General features: G+C 40.5%; 1 protein-coding gene across 1 annotated transcript; it reads left to right on the top strand.

Moving 5' to 3' along the window:
- The first annotated feature begins 4466 nt into the window (after positions 1-4466).
- On the top strand, positions 4467-14039 carry LOC106875663 (putative ribosome biogenesis protein RLP24). The gene is made up of 5 exons (XM_014923902.3): positions 4467-4622; positions 6360-6546; positions 7848-7911; positions 8085-8170; positions 13916-14039. Exons 1-5 carry the CDS (start codon positions 4542-4544, stop codon positions 13987-13989), a joined length of 492 nt encoding a protein of 163 aa, XP_014779388.1. The 5' UTR covers positions 4467-4541; the 3' UTR covers positions 13990-14039.
- The last annotated feature ends 1912 nt before the right edge of the window (positions 14040-15951 follow it).

The raw sequence follows: 15951 nt of genomic DNA, 5'->3' as shown, positions 1-15951 counted from the left end.
CTGACCTTAAGAAGAAGGGACAGTTGGAAATTGCTCTTAACTGTGTTAAGGATATGCTTCCACCAGAGAGATCCTTGGCGATAGTGAGGTGCAGCATTTGGAGCAATTGTAAAAGCTCTAGTAGGATGAGGCTTATGATCGTGAGAAATGTTGTACGATGAATCTTTCATTGTATAAATTAACAATGTTTGTATTTTCCTGCTAATAAAAGAGACAAGACTAGCATGTCCCCATTAAAAGACGTTTTCAAGCTTTCTACTGAAGAAATCACGAGAGGTTTAACGAGTGGTGTCTAGGTTGAGGAATGTTAGGTATGAATAAAGTGTCATTCGCGTAAGAATAAAGAAGTGTCATTCGTGTCATTCGCGTAAGAGTCGACGTTATTGGACATAACGGCAAAGTACGTTGCAGTTACGTCACCTGTGCCGCTGAGGACATCTTCATGGTGACTGCGTGGGTGACTTCCTGGCAGGTCGGGATCCACCCTAATCAAAACCATGTAGCGTGATTTTCTTCACTAGTCTTTTCTCAAAGAACAACATCGAAGAAAGAAATACTCGGAAACAGTAGTAAAGAGGTGTAGCGACAAAAGCACTTTAAAATACCATTCGCTGAAAAGTAATGAAAATCAAAATATAAGATATTACAGTTGTATAAGGGGTTATAATTGACAATGATATGAAAGATCATTGGTGGAAAGTTTCCACCCAAACCTCTGTCCGATGCAGGCGCAACAAACCGATACAAAGTCACAGTGCCACCAAAAAGAAAGAGTAGGCAGCGGTAGAAATCATTTGTTCAGCAAACGTGAACTGTTAAATCAATGACGAATAAACTGGAAATCTACAAATAGTCCGGCCGGACTGCAAATTTCGATTTATGTCTGAGATTATTGGGACATTTGGTTATGTAAATAAATGTTCGAGCACCAGTGATGAAAAGCTGGGTTTCATATGACAAGAAAGGAAGGACATACCTAATGGCAGAAACGTTAGCACGCCGGGCGAAATGCTTAACGGTATTTCGTCTGCCGCTACGTTCTGAGTTCAAATTCCGCCGAGGTCGACTTTGCCTTTCATCCTTTCGGGGTCGATTAAATGAGTACCAGTTACGCACTGGGGTCGACGTAATCGACTTAATTCGTTTGTTTGTCCTTGTTTGTCCCCTCTATGTGTAGCCCCTTGTGGGTAGTAAAGAAATAAGAAAGGAAGGACATACCTAATTAGGAAATTACAAAAAGAAGCCCTTAATAGAAATGCAAATAATTATATTAAAAATTCCAGTTTAAAATATAGTGTGTGCGTGTGTGTGTGTATGTATGTGTGTGTGTGTGTGTATGTATGTGTGTGTGTGTGTGTATGTATGTATGTGTGTGTGTGTGTGTGTGTGTGTGTGTGTGTGTGTGTGTGTGCATATATATACATATGTGTACAGATGTACGTGTACGCATGCATACATGTATACGTATGTATGAAAGTGTTATGTATGTGTATGTATATGCATGAATGCATGTGTACATATATACAAACACATACATACGTGTGTGTGTTTGTGTGTGTATATGTAAGTGTATATGTATGCATATATATATGCATACCCTTCTGTCCTTCAAATTGGATATCAATTGCTGAGGTTCCCACTTTACACTTTCTTTCCGATATCCAATAAGTTCCACCATCCTCTGTAATGCTTTGTGACCACAATCCATTTGTACAGCATACTCAGGGGTTGTATCTCGTTTATCCACGCGAATCAATTCGTCCACTTCACCTTCTGGCGATTCATGTCAGCGGAAGCAATTGATGACCTTCTACTGAATGGTTTGTCTTTAATGTTGATCTCCCTTTTTTAAACTTCTTCATGCACCTACGCAATTTGCTTTTGCCTCTCCGTCATCAGCTTGTAGCCTTCTGAGGGTGTCGGATTACATACCCTGCTCCTTCACCAAGAACTCGATGACATCCTGTAGCTTCTGCTTCAAACCCATTATTTGCTTGCAACGAAGAAGAGCAGGAAGAAGAATTACTATAGAGGAAGTGTTACTCAACAAAACGTGCAATTTTGAACGACTTTGTTAATAAAAAAAAGTTATAGCCACTTCTATATTATTTTCAGTACAACGTGCAATTTTATAGCCACTTCTATATTATTTTCAGTACAACGTGCAATTTTATAGCCACTTCTATATCATTTTCAGTACAACGTGCAATTTTATAGCCACTTCTATATTATTTTCAGTACAACGTGCAATTTTATAGCCACTTCTATATTATTTTCAGTACAACGTGCAATTTTATAGCCACTTCTATATCATTTTCAGTACAATCCTCGTACTTGCAAGAATTGTAGAAATAGAAACATCACCAATTAAAGTAGAATCAGGCTCCTATGTGCACTGGTACTTTTCATCTTCCAGAAAGCATGTGAGCCACGGACTCTCAGCAGAGATACAGACATTGGAGATGAGATTCTAACGTAACATCTTAGGGATCTCGTACTTGGAGTACTTCAAAAATGAACGGGTTCTCGAAACTATCCAGTATCAGGGCTTTGATCATAAGGCTTTACAATCAGGACCACCGTGGGCTAAACGATAGAAACAACAACAATAATGTTGTAAGCTAAAGAAACACAGCCCTTTGACATTGCTTCTAGTGCAGGGGACGAACTGCCAACGCCTCTGCCGTTTGTCTGCTGTGCTACCTCCTCGGTTATCAATTCTTTGGCTATCTGATTGTCTGTCTGTCTCTCTCTCTATTTCCTTGACCTCTCTCTCTCTCTCTCTTTATCTCTCTCTCTCTCTCTCTCTCTCTTTATCTCTCTCTCTCTCTCTCTCTCTCATTCTCGTGTTCTCTAAGTTTCGGATTTGTCCCCCTCACCCTTATTTCTTTATATCAATGCTCTGCTTGCTGTCACCTCCAACAGATGTTACTGCTTTTGCTCCTGCTTAGACTTCTGCATTCGGAGATCATCCACATGCAAACTAGACACCTTACACCAAATCCGTACTGAGCCCCATGAACAGAGACCTGAAAAACAAAACAAAACATTGTCCATTGCGAGAGGGGAAAGAAGAGAGAGTAGGATATAGGGATTTCCTTGAAACTTCTACAAATAGCAATGAATCATTGTACGTTGGTTGATAGATGATAAATAGTTTCTAATTCCTGGCATTAAATTATTCAAGCAAAATACTGATTGGTAATATTTGTGGTGATATAGAAAACAATAAATCTAAAATATTATTAAAGAATAAACATGTGAATCATTTTTTTATTAATTCAAAACTTTAATCATAATTAAGAAGTATTTCTCACGACAGAACAAATAATTGAATTTGAATCTTCTTTAATTATAATTGCAATGACATCTCGGATACTTAAAACGAATGTAAACTGGTACTAATACGGGAGCCGTACTTTATTTCATCGACCCAGCAAAGATGACTTTGGTGAGATTTGGATTCAGAACGTAAAAACCGACTAAAAGTCGAGAAAAATATCAATCGATTGTAGGCAGTCATCATCCCTTTGCCAATCATGTACTCAAAATAACATTTGTACTTCTAGATGCAAACATTAATATCACAGAAAATTTTTTAACTTTGTTATTATATTTGTAAAGAGCCATTATTCATGAAGTGGAGGCGCAATGGCCCAGGGGTTATGGCAGCGGACTCGCGATCATAGAATCACGGTTTCGATGCCCAGACCGGACGTTGTGAATATTTATTGAGCGAAAACACCTAAAGCTCCGCGAGGCTCAGGCAGCGGGTGGTAGCGAACCCTGCTGTATTCTTTCACCACAACTTTCTCTCACTCTTTCTTCCTATTTCTGTTGTACCTATATTTCGAAGGGGCCAGCTTTGTCACACTCTGTGCCACGCTGAATCTCCCCGAGAACTACGTTAAGGGTACACGAGCAGCCTGTTCCGTTGATCGGATCAACTGGAATCTTCGTCGTCGTAACCGACGGAGTGCCACGATTAATAAAGCTCGGTTGTTATTGTTGTTTGTTTATATTTCACTTGATGTTTGTTTAAGTCCCTAACAAAAAAAAACTCTGTTAAAAAATTAAAAACTAAGAATTTTAAAGAAATATATATATTCATGGAAAAGGCTATAAATCTATGAATATGAGAAAGAAACAATAGAAGTCAAACATAGACAAACAATAACCGACGAATGTGTTTATAATCCGTATTAATTATTACTCTTCCCAAATATATAAATATTCCTTTCCATAATACACGGTTTCTAATTTAAATCTAAAGATAGAGGGGAAATAACTCTAACTGCATTCGTATGTCTGTTTTCTAACCGGAAAATATTAATTTGCTGCAGTATGACATTAATGTAATATTGCTGCTTTTTGTTTCAGAAGAACTAACAAACAGTAGCTAATAAATTTACCTTAATAAATACTAATATATATGTATATATTTTTAATTTTACTAAATGCATTTTTATTTCCTTAAATTATTCGCTGCTAATCAACTTCCTTTTATGTGTTACTTGCGTTGAAGTCAGTCGTGTGTCACCATGAGGGTCGAAAAATGTTATTTTTGTTCCTGTAATCTTTATCCTGGCCGTGGAACAATGTTTGTACGAAATGATTGCAAGGTTAGTGTTCATAAGAAATCATTTATCTTATTGAAAAGCCCATTATAAACATGTTCTTACAACATTGTTACGCACGTGTTACCAGTTACGATTTACTGAGCTTTCGTAATTATTTTAGTTAATTATTCTAATGTTGTAATTAATGTTAGAAAAATTCTTCAGTTAACAAGACATGTTATTATATGAAATTCTCCAAAGTTTTAGATGATGTGAGCGAAACATTTGGAAGTTTTATGAAACATTTGATTAATTAACCAATGTCTTAAAATGTCGCAAGAAACCAATAACAATACAATCTGTTGGCATTGTTATATTGGTCCTATGTATAGCATAGGTGTCATTTGCTTTAAATATTAATTAATATTACAAGTTTATTTGCCCTTTATAAATTGTTAAGAATTAAATTTACACATATACTTGAATTTTTTTGCAATCCCCGGGGGGATTGAATAGCTACAGCAATAGCCCCGCCCCGTCTCCATCACCACTGACTTTTGTTTTCCTCGTAACTTTTTTAAATTATTGTTTTTCAATAAAATTTTGCAGAGATGTGTTGTTGATGGTGTAGATTAACGATAACGACGAGTTCCTGTGGATGATGTGTGGTTAGAAGGAACGACTAGTTATATCTACTTCTTAAGATGGACATTCTTGGATGTCACAAGTAGATAATGTACGGAAAAAGGGAACGTTGTAAGAAATATAAACATTGCGTGATCTGTTAAGTTACCACTTAACATGAGCGACAGATGGAACCCATAGATGAGATGTTTCAAAAGACAATTCTCATGCTAAATATCACTAAAAAAAACTTTGTTGATGTGTTGGGCAACAACATTTCTGTCATTGATGAGAGCCCACCTGTGGGAGACGTAAGAAAGCAGGCCTCCAGTGAATCTGGTTTTAAATCTTGGGAAAATGTTTATTGGTAGCCCAGGTTCTTGAGCGAAACATGTATTAAATGATAGACTGTATGAAGACATATGAAAAAAATATACATATTAGTTGATATGTATATATTATGTACAGAAAATATGTAAACAAAATTGCATAATTTCTTATTAGATGATAAATTATCTGGATGATATTTTCTCAGGGTCAGTAGAAAAAGTACTTTTATTCATTTACTTGTTTCAGTCATTTGACTGCAGACATGCTGGAGCACCACCTTTAGTCGAACAAATCGAGCCTAGTACTTATTTCATTTGTCCCTTTTACCGAATCGCCAGGTTACGGGGATGTAAACGCACCAACATCAGTTGTCAAGTGATGGTGGGGACACACTCACACAGAAATGTGTATATATGACGGGCTTCTTTCAGTTTCCACTTACCAAATCCAGTCACAAGGCTGTAGTAGAAGACACTTGCCCAGGTACCACACAGTGGAACTGAACCCGGAGCCAAGTAGTTGGGAAGAAAGCTTCTTACCACACAGCCATGCTGTGCCTATGTACTGACTTAACATTGGTTTCAAATTTTAACACAAGGCCAGCAATTTTGATGTAGGTGGAAGTCAATTACATCAACCTCCTGACTCCAAAAGGATAATAGGCAAAGACATGAAATGTCCCTAGGCATTTTGCCTGGTGTGTTAATGGTTCTGCCAGCTCGCCACCTTATGTACTGGTCCTCATCCAAAATCTTTGGCTTTATGCTGATGTTTTTGTGAGCACAAAATATGGTTTATAGGTTTTTATGGTGAGTTCATTATTATCTTTGTATTGTTACTTGATAGGTTTTCCGCTTTTGTCGCTCCAAATGCCACAAAGCCTTCAAGAAGAAGAGAAACCCCAGAAAAGTACGATGGACCAAAGCATTCCGCAAAGCTGCCGGTAAAGAGTTGGCAGTTGATCCAGTATTTGAATTTGAAAAGCGACGGAATGTTCCAGTTAAATACAGTCGAGAATTGTGGACACAAACAAGTAATTGATTATCTTTCTTTTATCTTAATTTATTTCAGTCATTGGACTATGGCCATGCTAGGGCATCGTCTTGAGTTTAGTTGAACAAATCAACCTCAGTATTTATTTTTTCTTGAGGATGGTATGTTTTCTATTTATCTTTTTTTACCAAATTACTAAGTTATGGGGGTGTAAACAAACCAACACTGGTGTTGGGGGGACACAGATATATATAGGTAGATAGATACAACAGGCTTCCACACAGTTACTATCTACCAAATTCATTTATAAGGCAATGGTCAGGCCAGAGCTAGAGTAGAAGACACTTGCCATAGATGTTGTACAGTGGAACTGCACCTGAAACTTCATGGTTGAGAAGTGAACTTCAAGCATGCAGTCATGCTTATGTAGGGATATTTTAAAAATAAATGTCACTAGAAATGGCTAGTTAATGATGTTTTGAATCAACAGAGGCTACATAGGAAATATTTATTTCTTTATTGCCCTTAGAGGGGACAAACAAGAACAAACTAAGGAATTAAGTTGATTACATCGACCCCAGTGCATAACTGGTACTTACTTTATTGACCCTGAAAGGATGAAAGGCAAAGTCAACCTTGGCTGAATTTGAACCCAGAATATAACGGCAGACGAAATACTGCTAAGCATTTCGCCAAGCAAATTAATATTCCCTGATGGCCAAACAAGTTTTCATGGAAGATTGGAAATGAATGACACTGTTGCATGATGGTGATAACTCATTTACAATTATTGCAAAATATCATGAAGGCACTAATACATGTACATCATCATCATTTAACATCTGTTTTCCATGCTGGCATGGGTTAGAAAGTTTTACAGGAACTGGCAAGCCAGAGGATGCAGCAAATTTTAGTCGTGTTTTGGCATGGTTTCTATGGTTAGATACCCTTCCTAATGTCAACCACTTTACAGTGTGTACTGGATGCTTCTCACCATTTGCAATTACCAATCTTCTCTGAAGACTTTGGCTGATCCAAGACTATAGTAGAAGACACTTGCCCAAGGTGCCACGCAGTGGAACTGAACCCGGAACCACAACTTAGAAGTGAACTTAACCTTGCAGCCATGCTTGTGCCTACAGTATACCAGAGAATCATTTGGGCTGTCTGATCAACTGAGAAACAACGCTTCTGGTAAACTACCCATAGGATGTAAAATCTATGCGCTACTGTAGTTGCAACATAGGATGATGTCTTTGATAGTTACTCTTTGGTTAGACACCATTATCTTCTCTATCATTTCCTTTATTTATATTTGATCTTTTTTCTTGTTACCCATAGTAACTGCCATGAAGAAAATTACAGAAATTCGGCAAAGACGACATGATCAATTTATTCTAAACAGGTAATTGATTCACTTCATAATTATTTGTCTTTTGCATGACTGAGCATACCCCAGAGTTATTTAACAATCATAACTTTAATAAGAATCTGTCCTCCAAATTTATAACTCTGTTTTATTAATCACATCAAAATTACTTCTGTATATTTTATCGTTTTCAATGTTATCTTTTATAGATTACAGAAAGGCAAAGAGTTGCGGAAAGAAGCTGCTATCCGTGAGGTTAAGCAGTATATTCACCTTGTCAAATCTCCTTGTGCAAGTAAGTTATGCATTTTATTATTTTCATTACTCTATCAGATTATGGGCGCCACTGATGCCAAGTTTCTTCCATGTTGGCTGTAAAACAATGGTTTGAGAATTTGTTGGGTTCCCATGTTATGTTCTTAAAGGACTTTTGGCTATAATGTAGTTCTCAACAGATGTTTGGAGAAGCCATTATGTAAGACTGCTGAATGTGGAGAATGAATAGGAGGAGGAGGAGAGCCTGCCAAATGTTGATCCAGTAGAGGGACCAACTATCTGAATAGACAGCACCCTGGTAGATAAAGCAATTAAGAGTATTAAACCAGGGAAAGCCCCCGGCGCATCAGGAATCACTGCTTGAGATGCTTAAAACATCTGGTGGTGTGGGCTATGGCCTAGTCACCTGTATTGTAAACCAGGTAGTTCATGATGGAGTCATACCCAATGATTGGCGTAGCAGCACCATAGCCACAGGCTACAAGAGTAAAGGTGATGCTTTAGATAGAAATAACTAAGGGATATCAAACTGCAGGATCAACTGATGAAGGTCACAGAGAGGGTCATAGCCCAACTAATTAGGGAGAGAGTCTGCTTAGATGAGATGCAGTTTGGTTTTGTACCAGGTAGAAGCACCATTGATTCCTGGTATGGCAACTGCAGGAGAAATACCTAGCCAAAGATAAACCCCTATGTGGCTTTTGTGAACTTGGAGAAAGCCTTTGACAGGGTCCCCTGACCCCTTATCTGGTGGGTGATGCAGAAACTGGGGATGCCATTAGTAAGGTTAGGGTTGGTAATGAGTATAGTGAAGAATTCCGGATAGAAGTAGGGGTCCACCAAGGATCAGCCCTCAGCCCCCTCTTATTCATCATAGTCCTCCAGGCAATAAGACAGGTTGCTCCTGGGAGCTCCTCTATGCTGATGACCTGGCCCTCATAGCTGAATCACTACCAGAACTAGAAAAGAAATTTCAGGTGTGGAAGCAAGGTTTAGAATCGAAGGGCCTTAGAGTCAATGTCACAAAGAACAAAGTTCTAGTAAGTAGGAAGGCGAACACAACACACCCCTTCAGGTAGGTGGCCCTGCTCAATCTGTAGAAAAGGTGTAGGTAGAAACTCCATAAGATGTACCCAGTGTAAGCTATGGGCATGTAAGAGGTGCAGCAACATCAAAGGAAGATAGCTTTCATGTGCGGCAGATGCTCAGAAAACAGATTCCATCACATGCCAGGGGGAGGAACTAGAAGTAGTTGATAGCCTCCGCTACCTAGGTGACGAAGTCTGTAGTGGGAATGTATTACCACTAGAATAAGAATAGCCTGGGCAAAGTTCAGAAAGCTTCTTCCCCTACTGGTGACAAAGGGCCTCTCGCTCAGAGTGAAAGGTAGATTGTATGATGCATGTGTGCAACCTGCCATGCTTCATGGCAGTAAAACATGTGCCGTGACTGCTGAAGACATGCGTAGGCTCAAAAGAAATGAAGCTAGCATGATCTGCTGGATGTGTAATGTCCGTGTGCACAAACAACAGAGTGTAAGCACCCTGAGATAAATGTTGGACATAAGAAGCATCGGATGTGGTGTGCAAGAGAGACGTTTGCGTTGGTATGGTCATGTACTGCAGATGGACGAGGAGAGCTGTGTGAAGAAGTGCCACTCCCAAACAGTGGAAGGAATCTGGGATAGAGGGAGACCCAGGAAGACATGGGATGAGGTGGTGAGGCATGACCTTCGAATGTTGGGCCTCACAGAGGCAATGACAAAAGACCAAGACCTCTGAAGATATGCAGTGACTGAGAAGACCAGGCAAATAAAGGGAGTTCACAGCTGTAACCTACACCAGTGTCTCATAACAAGCCCACTCAAAAGTACTTTGGATCGTAGGGCGATGTGCCATGCTTGAGGAGACCTATTGAATCAAGTACATCAAAATCAAATCAAATGGAAATTGCAAGTTTTCTTTTCAGGTACACGACACTGCTTTTCCCCTTCCCAGGATACAGGCCCACACCCCCAACACCCATACTGTTAGGATTGGCACTCTCAACGTCGGCACGCTGAAAGGTAGATCTGGTGAAATTGTTGAGATGCTTGAACGGAGACGCGTAGATATGTGCTGCATCCAGGAAGTAAGATGGAGAGGAGGTTCTGCGAGGTTCCTCACAGGCAAAGAACACAGGTACAAGATTTTCTGGGCAGGGAACACTGACGGGGTCGGGGGCGTAGGAATACTTCTAGCGGAGAAATGGGTGGATAAGGTAATCGAGGTCGTTAGTGCTTCATCATAGACTAGTGCTTCATCATAGATTAGCTACTGTCATCTCAACCGGGGCTACCAGATGGTCTGAAAGACCAATTCTATGACACCCTCTTGCGAACTACCTCGTCGACGAGTGACAGGGACCTTCTCTTTGTGGCTGGAGACTTCAACGGTCATGTCGGACGTCGTGCTGGGGGCTTCCATGGCATACATGGAGGCTATGGCTTCGGTTCCCGCAACGAGGAGGGAACCAGACTGCTGGAGTTCTGTGATGCAACCAATCTTATGGTCTGCAATACCAACTTCAGGAAACCTGCCAGTCACCTAGTCACCTACCGCTCCGGCAGACACTCTAGCCAAATCGACTACATCCTCGCCAGAAATAGGGAAAGAGGGCGGCTTATAAATGCCAAAACCTACCCTGGCGAAGAATGTACCCCACAACATAGATTAGTAGTTAGCGACTTTGGGATCAAGGCAAAATGGGTGCCCAGAATTAGACAGGCTTGGAGAAGAAGGGTGTGGAAGCTTAAAGACCCTGCAAACGGACAGAGACTTAGAGACAAGTTACTTGAAGCATTTAACGAAATAGAAGGGGATATAGCATCATACAACGTGGAAGACAATTGGAGATTTCTGCGGGACAACCTGTTGAAAGCCACCAACCAGATTTGTGGGTGGTGTAAGGTCCCCTCCCGACCCAGAGTAACGTGGTGGTGGAACAAGGAGGTAGACAGGGCTATTAGACAAAAGAAACAGGCTTGGAAGGACTGGAAGAACGGTGGTAGCAGGGAATTGTACCAATGTGCCAGAAGGGAGGCTAGGTGACAGGTTTATTTAGCCAGAGGGGAAGCAGATAAGGAAAGATTTGCCAATGTTCTGCGCCGTGAGGACCAAAGACTCGAGGTATTTCGTGTTGCAAGACAGTGTAGGAGAGAGAATAGTGATGTTGTAGGAGAGAAATGTGTTCGCATGGATGATGGTACGCTTGCATTAAATGAGGATGCAAAGAAAGAGGTCTGGAGATGCCACTACGATAGATTGCTTAATAAAGAGAATGAATGGGAGAAAGAGAGCCTGCCTTATGTCGACCCAATAGAGGGACCAGCTATCCGAGTTGATAGTACCAGGGTAGATAAAGCAATTAAGAGTATGAAGACCGGGAAAGCCCCCGGCCCATCAGGAATCACTGCAGAGATGCTCAAAATATCTGGCAGTGTTGGCTATAGCCTAGTCACCCGTATTACGAACCAGGTGATACACGAAGGAGTCATACCCAATGACTGGTGTAGCAGCATCATAGTCAACTGCTACAAAGGTAAAGGGGACGCTTTAGATACAAATAATTACAGAGGCATCAAGCTGTTAGATCAGGTTATGAAAGTTACAGAGAGGGTCATAGCCCAACTAATTAGGGAGCGAATCAATTTAGATGAGATGCAGTTTGGGTTCGTGCCAGGTAAAAGCACTACTGATGCCTTATTTCTAGTGAGACAGTTGCAGGAGAAATACCTAGCTAAGGATAAACCTCTGTACCTGGCTTTCGTTGACATGGAGAAAGCCTTTGACAGGGTCCCCCGATCCCTTATCTGGTGGTCAATGAGGAAACTTGGGATAGAAGAATGGTTAGTGAGAGCTGTGCGAGCCATGTACAGAGATGCTGCCAGTAAGGTGAGGGTTGGAAATGAGTACAGCAATGAATTCCGGGTAGAGGTAGGGGTCCACCAAGGTTCCGTCCTCAGCCCCCTATTATTTACCATAGTCCTCCAGGCAATCACAGAGGAGTTCAAGACAGGTTGCCCCTGGGAGCTCCTCTATGCTGATGACCTTGCCCTAATTGCGGAGTCACTATCAGAACTAGAGAAGTTTCAGGTGAAGGGCCTTAGAGTCAACCTAGCTAAAACCAAAATCCTAATAAGTAGGAAGGTAGATAAAACACAAACCCCTTCAGGTAGATGGCCCTGCTCAGTATGTAGAAAAGGAGTAGGTAGTAACTCTATAAGATGTACCCGGTGCAAGCTATGGACACATAAGAGGTGCAGCAACATCAAAGGCAGGTTAACTAGCAAGTTAGTTTTTGTTTGTGGCAGATGTTCAGGTGCAATAAAGACTGCAAACAAACAGGAAACAACTTCTATCTCATTCCAGGGTGAAAAACTAGAGGTAGTCGATAGCTTCCGCTATCTGGGCGACCAAGTTAGTAGTGGGGGTGGGTGCACTGAAAGTGTAGCTGCTAGAATAAGAATAGCCTGGGCAAAGTTTAGAGAGCTCTTACCCCTGCTGGCGACAAAGGGACTCTCACTCAGAGTAAAAGGCAGACTGTATGACGCATGCGTACGAACAACCATGCTACATGGCAGTGAAACATGGGCTGTAACTGCTGAGGACATACGTAAGCTCGCAAGGAATGAAGCCAGTATGCTCCGTTGGATGTGTAATGTCAATGTGAATACCCGTCAGAGTGTAAGTATCTTGAGAGAAAAGCTGAACATTAGAAGCATCAGTTGTGGCGTGCAAGAGAGACGATTGCGCTGGTATGGACATGTGGTGAGAATGGAGGAGGATAGCTGCGTGAAAAAGTGCCACACCCTAACAGTTGAGGGAACCCGTGGAAGAGGTAGGCCCAGGAAGACCTGGGCTGAGGTGGTGAGGCAAGACCTTCGTACAATGGGCCTCACCGAGGCGATGACTACGGACCGAGACCTTTGGAAATGTGCTGTGCGTGAGAAGACCCGGCAAGCCAAGTAAGATCGTTGCCAGTGCCCCTGGACTGGTTCTTGTGCGGGTGGCACATGAGATGCACCATTTTGAGCGTGGCCGTTGCCAGTACCGCCTGACTGGCTCCTGTAGGATTTTCGAGCGAGATCGTTGCCAGTGCCCCTGGACTGGCTTGTGCGGGTGGCACATAAAAGACACCTTTTCGTGCGGGTGACACGTAAAAGCACCCACTACACTCTCTGAGTGGTTGGCGTTAGGAAGGGCATCCAGCTGTAGAAACTCTGCCAAATCAGACTGGAGCCTGGTGTTGCCATCCGGTTTCACCAGTCCTCAGTCAAATCGTCGAACCCATGCTAGCATGGAAAGCGGACGTTAAACGATGATGATGATGATGATCCCAGTGCCAGTGGCACGTAAAAAGCACCATCTGAACGTGGCTGATGCCAGCGCCACCTTGAAAAAGCACCCACTACACTCGGAGTGGTTGGCGTTAAGAAGGGCATCCAGCTGTAGAAACACTGCCAGTTCAGACTGGAGCCTAGTGCAGCCTCCTGGTTTCCCAAACTCCAGTCGAACCGTCTGGTGTGCTAACACTTTAGTCATTTGTCTAATATAACAATAGCTTAGAAAGAGATTCTGCTTTTAAAAAGTTGGGAAGAAGGCCTGTATTAGGGGTTGACATTTGGTTATATAGATGTGAAAGAAGTGCATTATCGCCACCCCAATGTTTTCAAAAGAAATTTTACTAAAATCAATTCTAATGAACGAAATTGTTTTCTCTTCAGACAAAGCAAGCAAATTGGAAAGAGAATTACTGGAAGAAGTCAAAGACAAAGAGACACCAATGCTGGCAGAGTAAACAATTATGTATTATTGTTTCCTTCAAAATAAAGAATTTATGTATTATAATCCTGAGTGTTTATTATGGGCTTTTATCTTATTTTCTTTTTAGTACTTTACAGTTTGTTTGTCACAGTAAAGTTCCAAAATCTCTCATCAATTTGGCTTTTTTTTTTTTTTTGACTTTGTTTACATATGTTTTCCATGTTCCTTATTGCTTCCATCATTAATTATGTATTTGGAATGGAAAGTACAGCAAAATGCTAAATGAAACACATCTCGGCACATGCGTGATTGTGTGATTAAGAAGGAAGCTTTTTAACCACACTTGGTTTCAAGTTCAGTCCCTTTGCATGGTACATTGATTAAATGTCTTCTGTAGCTCTGGGCCAACTATTATTAGAGCTGTAGGTAACTTCATTTTTGAATACATTCTTATGCGGGGTCTTTGTTGTCTTAAGAGTCCGTCAAGCTAACTCAGCATCGGGAAAATGCCTCTTGGTGTTCCAGCTCTTTACATTCCAAATTCAAATCCCGTTGAAGTATTGGGGTCGATGACTTCCCTCAGGATTACTGGCCTGTACTGAAATCTGAAGCCATTATTTCGAGTCAATACGCAATTCTTTATTTTGTTATTGATGAGAAATTTTAGCTAAACGCGATGTGTATATCACAATCTTGTGAAGAGATTTAATAGACAAACTGAAAAAAACGTGTGTGCATGTTCAAATTTATACTTCACTAGAATTTGCTGGACTTCAAGAGGTGATTTAGTGTCGATTCCCCTCCCAACAAATCCTTTTCTAGTTTTGTACCTTCAGGGCCGTCTTAGGCTGGACGACTTGCTCAGTGCTTCGGTATTTTTCATCTAACCCATGGTACCAATGAATAACTATATCAGTGACAAAAAACATTCCCTGGTTGTTGAAATATAAATGTTTAACAGTCAGAACTTTAAATTGAGACAGTAACATCAACAATCCCATTACCCATTTCCTGCAAATATAAAATAGTAACAACTCTGATCACTTTATCCAGGAAATAAAATAGGAATAGATTATATCGTTTTTGGATTTGGCTTGCAAGATTGATGTGAACTTGTGTGTTGAAACATTTTTTTTTTTTGCATATAAGAATATATATATATATGCCAATCATTTACGTGCACAACTGTTCCTACATCCCTTCTATTGTTACTAGTTGATCATGTAACGAATAGTGTTTGATTAATAGTTTGGAATGTCAAGCGAATTTGGAAATTATACTGCTATAAACCAACTAACCTTGGAACTTCTCGTTGAAGAAAGTTATTCCCCTTGCATATACTTTAATAATTTTCTTTGTCGACCGGTGGTTCTCAACTTATGGTCCATGTAAGATTTTGTTCAAATTTGTATACGATACATAGAATATTCTAACGACTTTCTTTTTTATATACAATTCCTAATAATATTTAATCATAAAAATATAATAGGATATTTTTTAAATATCGAATGATTCTGTGGATCCATCCTAGTGAAGTAGGAATCGAAGAGATCCCAGCAATTTTGAGGTTAAGGCATAAACTGGTAACAAACCAGCCGAGTACTTTACTTGTCCTTCATCGAAAGTGTAGGAATGAAAAGTAAAGTTGAATTCAGAATGGAAAGAGCTAGAACAAACATTGCAAAGCATTCCCCCCGACGCTCTATCGATTTTGCCGGCAACTCAGTTTTATAAGATGTTTGCAAGTCAGCTCTTTCGTAATGTTTCATGAAATATCTCCGGGAAATGAATAAGAATATACTATATCTCTTTTCTGTTTCTAAATCTAGGTCACTTGTCTGGTCAATCGCTTCTATTTTGCTCTTCTACAGAAGAGCAATATCCATTCATATACTGTTTAGGACAGGCTTTCCTGGTAAGGGGAAGAAAGAAGTGAATTTAGCACGGTTAAACAACTTTAGATGGGTAAAATTGGTTGATTGGAATCCTCCATTTA

Source organism: Octopus bimaculoides, chromosome 3 (genome assembly GCF_046866305.1).
Source record: "Octopus bimaculoides isolate indiv1 chromosome 3, ASM4686630v1, whole genome shotgun sequence".
NCBI lineage: Eukaryota > Metazoa > Mollusca > Cephalopoda > Octopoda > Octopodidae > Octopus > Octopus bimaculoides.
This window is presented reverse-complemented; position numbering and strand designations above follow the sequence as displayed.